The sequence below is a fragment of the Macrotis lagotis genome, chromosome X (genome assembly GCF_037893015.1).
Source record: "Macrotis lagotis isolate mMagLag1 chromosome X, bilby.v1.9.chrom.fasta, whole genome shotgun sequence".
NCBI classification, from domain to species: Eukaryota; Metazoa; Chordata; class Mammalia; order Peramelemorphia; family Peramelidae; genus Macrotis; species Macrotis lagotis.
Genome location: NC_133666.1, coordinates 639549991 through 639560326, shown reverse-complemented (window position 1 = coordinate 639560326; position 10336 = coordinate 639549991). Strand labels below are relative to the sequence as shown.

At 41.1% G+C, this 10336-nt stretch overlaps 1 protein-coding gene across 2 annotated transcripts in view; it reads left to right on the top strand.

The window, feature by feature from the left end:
• Positions 1-561: 561 nt before the first annotated feature.
• The window catches only part of AKAP8 (A-kinase anchoring protein 8), a 67821-nt gene continuing 58046 nt past the window's right edge, over positions 562-10336 (top strand). For both annotated transcript variants that reach the window (XM_074204290.1, XM_074204289.1), the window contains exon 1: positions 562-923. In XM_074204290.1, the coding sequence (XP_074060391.1) occupies positions 632-923 (292 nt within the window). In that variant the 5' untranslated portion in view covers positions 562-631. The remainder of the gene's footprint in view (positions 924-10336) is intronic.

The following is a 10336-nucleotide window of genomic DNA, read 5'->3' as shown; positions in this document are numbered from 1 at the left end:
AAGTTTTCAAAGGAAATGCTTTCTTAGATGAGTTCTCATTGGAATTTAAAAGATAAGGGACACAAGCAGAAGCCATATAGGAAGTAAACTGGTAAAATGTCCCACAATGGACAGCTCTGACAGAGAAGTCAAATGCCCTTTATTAGGTAGAGCCTGCTTGTAATCCCCACCATAAAGGGGAGATGCATGTAAACTAGCCTAGGCCCAGTGAGGAGAAGGGAGGCCCAAGTCTGTAGAAAGAAGGTGGGGGATCCCACAGCCCCCGGCATTAAAGAAGGGGGTGATGGGGCTGGGCTGACACAGGATGGCTCTCTGAGCTGTCATCTGTCAGGAGAAGCGCCTCAGGAACACTAGAAACACCGAACAGAAAGAGGTGTAGACAGCAGACGAGCAAAGCTACAGCTGTCCGAAAGGAAGAGGGCGAGTGGCCGCCCTGGAGGATCCCTCGCACCTGGTGGGGATTGGCGATAGCTTAGGGCCGGTATCGGGGCGCCTTAACACCCCCTCCCCCCCTTAGCCTTGGGTCCCTCCGGCCTGCAGGACGCAGTATACATGGCAATGGTGGCGGGGAAGGCGGGCCTGCGTCGTCCGCGTCCCGAGCCAGGGCGGGGTACCGTAGTTTTGGGGCGGGATGAAACCCAACGTTCCTGGAAGAGAGACCTCACGCAGCGCCGCTCCGCCGCCCCGCCGCCCCGCGCTCGCGGAGCCTGCGCACTGGAGCTTCGCAAGGCGGGGCCCAGGGGCTGCGAGACAACCAGTGGCGTTTCGCCCAAAGGAAGAGGAGGCGGTGCTTGCGAGAGCCAATAGCCTTTCGGCCGGGGGGCGGGGAAAGAGGAGGCTGGGTTGGCGCATGCGCAGTGTTGCTGTCGAGGAACAGGAACTCTTGGCTGGCGGCGGACTCGACATGGAGACGGGATATGGAGGTGGGTCCAACCACAGGGAATTATTAGCGGCAGCCGGGACTCGTGTTCTGCGAGCTCCCTAGCAGCGCAGAGGTGCGGGACACCCAACGAAGGGGTCGTCCGAGCGCGGAGAGAAAGCGGGCAGTCGCGGTCCGTGTTATGTCAGCATTAGGGAAGATTTATTTTACGGGAGTGGGGGGATGGGGGGGGTGGCTAACTGGCTTTCTGATTGGTGGGGATCCGTGTCTCTCCGCCAGACCTCGCTGTGGATTGGCCGGCTCTCCGCCGAGCTGGTCTGGCTGGCCTCGCCAGGCCTTACTGCCTGAGGGCTGAGCTTCGGGGGAGGGAAGGCGACGTGCCTCGGGGTGACCGAGGAGCTTAGCCTGCTGGTTATAGCTAGCGGCCTGGGCCTCGCCGCGGGCTCAAATGGACGCCTCCCCTTTCGGGAGACGACACAAAATGGCGGCGGCTGGGGCCCCCTCCCCCGAGCCCGGCTCCGCCCCCTTCACGTGTCTCCTTCCGCGTGCTTTGGGTGTCAACGGGAGACCGGGGAGGCACACGAGAACCGAAAAGGCCGCGGCCCAGGTTCACGCCCTGGCACATGCCTGTCGGCCTTTGCTTTGAGAAGATACATAATCCTGCTTAAAAGTTTGTAAAGTCCTGGGGCGGCTAGGTGGCGCCGTGGGTGGAGCACCGGCCCTGGAGTCAGGAGGACCTGAGTTCAAATCAGTCCTCAGACACTTAATAATGACCTAGCTGTGTGGTCTTGGGCAGGTCACTTACCCCCATTGCCTTGCAAAAACCTAAAAAAAGAGAGAAAAAGTTTGGGAAGCCCTTTACATGTTATCTCATTTTTTCCTTGCGACCCTCCCCCAAGGTTGGGCGCTCTTGTACCCCCGTTTTTTTTTTTTATGAGGAAAATGTGATACAGAGATTAAACGATTTGCCCCGGTTCTCAAAGCTAGTATCTTGGGCAGGACTTCCAGTGGAGCATTCTTTGAACCTCATCTTCTACCTTCTACCCCGTACCTCTGACTTGCTCCTAAGACATTTCGACCATCTCTCCCAATACCGGGGTTAAAGGAACCGGGAACATGATGAAGAGCGAGTTGAACAGAATTAGATTGGCAACAGGTCAACGAGGAGCATTGAATTTGAGGCTTGAACATAGTTTCTGGGAATAGATTTAAAATTAGTAGAAAGCAGATAGTTAAGAGACTTGGACAGAGTCACAGATAATAAGTGTCAGATTTTATTAAATTACATTATAATATATTACATATATTGTAATATAAATTGTAATAAATGTCAGTATATTAAATAACAAATAATGTTCTCCAGGGGTATGGGGTATGGTACCTGGGGATATGGTAAAAAAAATCTCATGAAGTAGGTGGTTATATTTTGGAAGAAGGTAAGAGCTGTTCTTTAAGCTTTAAGTTGGGGAGAGAGTATAAAGCCAGTATGGTAACTTGGTAAGTCTTGAATTTAAATCTTTCCATATACTGCCTCATTACATTTTAGAAAAAAAGAATGAGAGAGCAAGTAATTCACTGGAAAAGAGATTCTGCAATGTAATCTTTAGCCCAAAGGTACCAAGTTTTAATGTAAACAGTGGAGATTTGGGAGCCAGCAGACTTGTGTTTAAATTTCAGTTTTGTAGCTTGCCACCCATCTAATTCTGGGCAAATTATTTAACCTCTGAGCTTCAGTTTCCTAATTTGGAAAATGAGAGAAGTTGGACTAGACCATTCATGTCAATTTAAAATAGAAATGAGATTACTAAATATGAAAGGGTCCCTGCAGAGTGCTTATTGACTTAGAAAATCATATATTAAAATTAATTATATTGTATTATTTATTTTGTTAAATATTTTCCAGTTAATCCAGTTAATTTTAATTCTTGCCCCTCCAAAAGGGCATATTTGATACCTATAGACTAAATGACTTTGAAAATCATTTCCACCTCAAAGTGTATGAGCCAATATTTCAAGTCTGAATACAAATATAAAAAGTGGGAACTAAACAGATAAAAATTTAAGGCAGAAAAGGTAAATATTATTGTGAACTTATGAGATGGATCTCATTATTGGAATAAGGTACTGTATAGGTGTAATCTTGAGAGGAAATTTATAATTTTTTGGAAAGTTTGAATTGCCTTCATCTAAACCCTTCAGAATGGTCTTCTTAAACCATAATCCCTTATACTGGCTTTCTGGCTGGTTCACAGATAAGACATTCCACCTCAGCTCCAGGCATTTTTTTTAATTATAGAAATTTTATTTATTTTGAGTTTTATAATTTTCCCCTAATCTTACTTCCTTCCCCCCACCCCCCACAGAAGGCAGCTTGTCAGTTTTTACATTGTTTCTATGGTATACATTGATACAATTTGAATGTGACGAGAGAGAAATCATATCCTTAAGGAAGAACCATAAAGTATAAGAGATAGCAAGATCAGACAATAAGATATCAGTTTTTTTTCCCCCTAAATTAAAGGTAATAGTCCTCAGTCCTTGTTCAAACTCCACAGTTCTCTTTCTCTGGATACAGATAGTATTCCCCATTGCAGACAGCCCCAAATTGTCCCTGATTGTTACACTGATGGAATGAGCAAGTCCATCAAAGTTGATCATCTCCCCCATGTTGCTGTTAGGGTGTACAATGTTTTTCCTGGTTCTGCTCATCTCACTCAGCATTAGTTCATACAAATCCCTCCAGGCTTCCCTGAAATCTCATCCCTCCTGGTTTCTAATAGAACAGTAGTGTTCCATGACATTCACATACCACAGTTTGCTAAGCCATTCCCAATTGAAGGATATTTACTTGATTTTCAATTCTTTGCTACCACAAACAGGGCTGCTATGAATATTTTTGTACAAGTGATGTTTTTACCCTTTTTCATCCTCTCCAGGGTATAGACCCAGTAGTAGTATTGCTGGATCAAAGGGTATGCACATTTTTGTTGCCCTTTGGGCCTAATTCCAGATTTCTCTCCAGAAAGGTTGGATGAGTTCACAGCTCCACCAACAATGTAATAATGTTCCAGATTTCCCACAACCCTCCCAACAATGATCATTGTCCTTTCTCGTCATCCTGACCAGTCTGAGAGGTGTGAGGTGGTACCTCAGAGAAGCTTTAATTTGCATTTCTCTAATAAGTAATGATTTAGAGCAGTTTTTCATATGACTATGAGTTGCTTTGATCTCCTCATCTGTAAAATGCTTTTGCATATCCTTTGACCATTTGTCATTTGGGGAATGGCTTTTTTTTAAAAATTTGACTCAATTCTCTGTATATTTTAGAAATGAGTCCTTTGTTGCAAATACTAGTTGCAAAAATTTGATTCCCCATGTACATTTTTTTTAGATCTTGGTTACAGTGCTTTTGTTTATGCAAAAGCTTTTTCATTTAATGTAATCAAAAATGATCTAGTTTGTTTTTAAGTGATGTTCTCCATCTCTTCCTTTGTCATAAACTGCTTCCCTTTCCATGGATCTTACAGGTGAACTACTCCTTAATCTTCTAGTTTGCTTATATTGTTTTTTTATCTAAATCCTGTGTCCATTTTGATCTTTTATTGATATAGGGTGTGCGGTATTGGTCTAATCTAATTTTCCTCTATACTAACTTCCAATTTTCCCAACAGTTTTTATTGAAGAGAGTTTTTATCCCAATAACTGAACTCTGGGTTTATCAAACAGCACATTACTATAACCATTTCCTGCTATTGCACCTAAGTCTATTCCACTGGTCCACCACTCTATTTCTTAGCCAATGCCAGACATTTTTGATGACTGATACTTTATAATATAATTTTAGATCAGGTAGGGCTAAGTCCCCTTCTTTTGGACTTTTTTTTATCGAATTCCTGGAAACTCTTGACTTTTTATTTCTCCATATGAATTTACTTACAACTTTTTCTAACTCATTAAAGCAAGTTTTTGGAATTTTAATTGGTAGGGCACTAAACAGGTAGTTTAGTTTTAGTAGAATTGTCATTTTTATTATATTAGCTTGACCTCTCCATGAGCAGTTGATATTTGCCCAGTTATTTACATCTGATTTAATTTGTGTGAGAAGTGTTTTGTAATTGTTTTCAAAAGATTTCTGAGGGGCAGCTAGGTGGATAGAGCACAGACCCTGGAGTCAGGAGTACCTGAGTTCAAATCTAGCCTCAGACACTTAATAATTACCTAGCTGTGTGGCCTTGGGCAAGCCACTTAACCCCATTGCCTTGCAAAAACTAAAACAAAAAAGTTTGAGTCTGCCTTGGCAAATAGACTCCCACAGTATTTTATATTGTCCAGGCAGTTTTTCTGATTGATTTCCCTAGCTCCCTTTAAGTCAATCAGCTATCCTAACCAAAATTAACCTTTTCTAATCCCACTTAATTTTGTGCTTGTTAATAATTTGGTATTTATCTTTTCTATAACTTGCTTTTTATATAATTGCTTGCTTTTTCTTTCTCCCTCACTCCACAAATTGTAAATTTCTTGAAGGCAGGGAGTGTTTTTTTGCCTCTTTTTGGAGGGCCATCACATAGCACTGTGTTTTGTACATAGTGGGTGCTTAATAAACATTTGCTGATTAATTGATTGAATCAGAGGAATTGGTGACTTGATTGTGGATGAGGAACTTCCAAGCAGTTGCAGAAACTGTAATCTCCCAGTAGAGGGTGGGTTTTGTATCAGTGGGAGTTGATGACATTACTGGTGAAGGGAGAAAGGAAGGACCCAGGATAGAGCCCTGTGGAACGCCTTCTGTTAGCCAGCATGATCTGGATGAAGATCAACAAAGAAGACTGAAAAGCAAGGATGCCTGGCAGGAGAACCAGAACAATCATGTCATGAAAACCTGGAGAGAATAAAGTATCAAGGAAAAGAGAGTGAGGATATTGTCAAAGACTGCAGAGAGCTCAAGAAGAGATTAAGAGAATATTGGTTTTGGGGCAAGCAGTTTTGATTGAAAAGATGAGAAACCAGACTGAAGAGAAGGAAGACAAATGAAAAGTAAAAGCATTAATTGAAGAGAGCTTTCTCTAAGAGTTTAGCCACAGTAGGGAGAAGTAGAGGATGATAGCTAGCCAGGATGATGAGTGAGATTTTACGTTTTGAAGTTTTTGGCTTTTGAGGATGGCAGAAGACATGGGTATGTCTAGGCAAACAGCGAACAGACAAGGGGATTGAAGGTTAATTGAGAGAGGGAGCAAATTTGCTGGACTTCACAGGATTATATAGGGATCCCTTGTGCCTTTGGAGGGGGTTATCTTGGCAAGAAGGGCTACCAAGAATGTTCCAAGGTGCATCTGTGAGAGGAAAGAAGAGGGAGCACTTGAAGAGTGTGTCAAATAAGGCAAGATTTTCAGCCCAGATGATAGGGAAAGCCATGAAAGGTTTGAGAATGGATGAAAAGGTTGCAAGAGCAGCTATGGTGAATGGGATGGGATAGTATGCGGGGAGGTGTAAAAAGATTGCTTTGTAGTAAGGGCCCACCTGAACTGATTTGTAGAGGACTTGACATAATTTTGTGATTTTATTTTTCTCTTTGTTCAGTATATCTGTAGGAGGGAAAACAATAGAGGTAGGAATGAAAACTTTCTCTCTTCTGAACCTCTCTATCTTTTGGACATGAATTTCTTTATTCCATACTCATCTATTTTCTTTATAATGTCACCCATTATGCCTAAATCTTGTGCCCATTTGGAGCTTGACTTAGAAAATGGTGTGAGATGTTGATGTCAGCCTAATTTGCAAGATGGCTTTCCAGTTTTCCCAATAATTTTTGTTGAACAATGAGTTTTTGCTCCAATACTTGGAATCTTTGGGTTCATCAAACACTAAGTTATTGTACTCATTTTTGTCCGATTACTGTGTACCTAATCTTTTCTACCAATCTACCTCTGTAATTTCTTTTCCAGTGCTGAATTGTTTAAAGATTGTAGTATATTTTGAGATCTAGTACTATATAACATTCTTTCCTACTTTTTTGCCCTTTGTATTGATAGAGGAACTTCTCGATCCTGTAGAATCTAAATGAATTGCTATTGTTTTTTTCTAGTTCTATAAAGTAATTCTTGGTAGTTTTTTTTTAGTCTGGAATTGAATAAGCAAATTTTAATATTTGTTTTTCCTATCTATGAACAGGAATTTTCAGATCTAGATCTGTTTGTGTAATGAAAGGTTTATACTTGTGTTATTACAGTTCCTATGTCTTTATAGGTAGACTCTTAAGTATTTTTACCTGTCCATAGTTATTTTAATATACATTTTTATTTATTTACACATTACTAAAATAGTCGTGTTGTAAGGGTAATCATAATCCCCCCTCCCCCCTACAAAAACAAAAAACTTTATGAGAAATAAAGTGAAAGAGAAAAAAATGTGCTGTAGGCTATCTTCTAATACCACTAGCTCTGTCTCTGGGGTGGATTGCATTCTTTATCATAAGTCCATCAGAGAAGTTGCTTCCATATTCCACAGTTGATATAACTGATTGTAATTCCATTTCTCCCCAATACCAGTTATTATATTTTTTCTTTCCTTTCACTCTGTCCCTCTTCAAAAGTGTGGTGTGGGAGACAGAGCATCAACCCGGGGCCAAGAGGCCCCAAGCCTACATCTTACCCAAAAGAACCCAGCAACCACTCAACTCCATGGTCCTTGACAGGCCATCTAATCCCACCACCTTGCAAAAAGTAAAAAAGGAAAATGTATTATATCTGACCATGATCTACCCTCTCCTCTATCCCCTATATCCCCCCCTTCCCCCTGTTCCCTTTCTCTCTTTTTTTCTTCCAGATTGCTATGCCCTATTAAGTACATACATTGTTTCCTTTCAGAGGCATTTCTTTTTCTTTTTTTTAAAATTTATTTAATTTAAGTGGGGTTAAAGTCATACAAGGTTACACAGCTATGCAATTATTAAATGTCTGTGTCCAGATTTGAACTTGGGTATTTCTGTCTCCAGGGCCGGTGCTTTATCCACTGTGCCACCTAGCTGCCCCCTTTCTGAACCATTTCTGATGAGAATGAAGGCTTTCTCAATCCCCCTCACTTCTCCCCCACCCATACCATTGCAAAAGCTATTTCTTGACTCTTTTATATGAAATAATCTTAGTCTGTTCTACCTCTCCTTTCCTTTCTCCTAGTACATTTCCTTTTCACCCATTGACTCCATTTTAAAAATATAATATACCTTCAAATTTGGCTCTCCTGTGTCTCAACTATAAAAGCTCCTCCTAACTGCTCTAATAAATAAAAAGATTCATATGAGTATTGTCTGTATTGTCTGTATCATCTTCCCATGCAGGAATACATGCAGTTCATTATTAAATCCCTCATAATTTATCCTTCTCATTCATTCTCTTTGCTTCATCTGAGGCCTATACTTGAAATCAAATTTTCTGTTCAGCTCTGGTCGTCTCAACAGGATAGTCAGAACTCATTTTCTTTTTTACTTTTTTGCAAGGTGGTGGGATTGGGTGGTTTGCACAGGCTGGGTGGTTGCTGGGTCTCTGGAGTGGGTTGCAGACTTCTCTTGGCCCGAGGGCCGGTGCTCTCTGCTGCACCACTCAGTTGCCCCCCAGAGCGCATTTTTGAAGAGGGAGAGAGAAAATATGATAGATGGTAGTGGGGAGGAATGGATGAGGGAATTACAATTAGCAACAGCAACTGTGGAAAAAATATGGAAGTAACTTTGTGATGGATTTATGATAAAGAATGTGAGCCACCAGAGACAGAGCTGATGGTATCAGAAAACAGACTGAAACACATTTTTTTCTTTCTTTCACTTTATTTCTCATGAAGTTTTATATTTTTGAGGGGGTGGGGATATTATGTTTACTCTTAAACAAGAATATTTTAGTGATGTGTAAAATAAATTAAAGAAAATTTAAAAAAAAGTCCCATCTTTTTCCCTTGGAAGAGGATGTTCAGTTTTGCTGGGTAGTTGATTCTTGGTTGCATTCCAAGCTCTTTTGCCTTCCTGAATATTTTATTCCAAACTCTACAAGCCCTTAATGTGGATGTTGCTAAGCCCTGTGTGATACTGACTGCAATACCACAATATTTGAATTGTTTTGTTCTGGCTGCTTGTAATATTTTCCCTTTGACTTGGGAGTTCTGGAACTTGACTACAATATTCCTGAGGGTTATTTTTTTTATGGATCTCCTTCAATTGGAGATCAGTGGATACTTTCAATTTCTATTTTGGCCTCTGCTTTCTAGGATATCAGGACAATTTTCCTTGAGAAATTCTTTAAAAATGAAGCCAAGGCTCTTTTCCTGATCATGACTTTCAGGTAGTCCAATAATTTTTAAATTGTTACTTCTGGGTCTGTTTTCCAGAGCGTTTTTTTTTAATGAGATTTCACATTTTCTTCCAGTTTTTCATTCTTTTGATAATATTTTATTATGTCTTGATTCCTCACAAAGTCATCAGCTTCCTTTAGTTCCATTCTACATTTGAAGGATTTGTTTTCTTCAGAGAGCTTTCTTATCTCCTTTTCCATCTGGCCAATTCTGCTTTTTAAGACATTCTTTTCCTTGTTAACTTTTTCAACTTTTTTCTTTTTTTTTCTTTTTTGTTTTTTTGCAAGGCAAATGGAGTTAAAGTGGCTTGCCCAAGACCACTCAGCTAGGTAATTATCAAGTGTCTGAGACTATTTAAACCCAGGTACTTTTGACTCCAGGGCCAGTGCTTTATCCACTGTGCCACCTAGCCTGTCCTGAACTGTTTTTTTTTCCATTTGACCTAAACTAGTTTTTAGTATGTTATTTTTCTTCAGCATTTCTTTGGATCTCCTTGACTGAGCTGTTTCCTTGGTTTTCATGTTTTTCCCTGCATCTCCCTCATTTCTCTTCCCAATTTTTCCTCTACCTCACGTGATTTTCAAAATCTTTTTTGAGTTCTTAAATAACTTGAGACCAACTTCTATATTTCTTGGAGGATTTAGAACCCCTCTGCCCTGGAGGAGGGTATCTGCTCTAAGGCAATAGGGAGTTCCCAGTTTGCGACCAGGGTCTGAATATGGACAGAGCACAAGAGTCCTGTTACAGGGCCAGAGGAGAGACCTTGACAGTCTCTCCCCACCCCCCCACCCCACCCCCTTACCTTCCATGGGCTGAGCATTCTGGGAGCACCTGCTGGGTGCTCCTAGGAAAGACTGTTTTCATGCCACCATCTTGGCTCTGCATAGTTATTTTGGATATAATTTCTCTTTCCTTCTCTTCCTGATGGATTTTGTTAGTAATAAACACACATTGGAGGCTACTTGGACCCAACAACCTACTGCTAAATATGTTGAGAATATCTCTTTTACTTTGGGTCACCAAACCATTTTAACCCCATTAACACAGGTGGGTAGAGTTCACTGACTTTCACTTCTTTTTTCCTATCACTAAACCTAGAAGTGTGGAGTCCCCTAACTACCC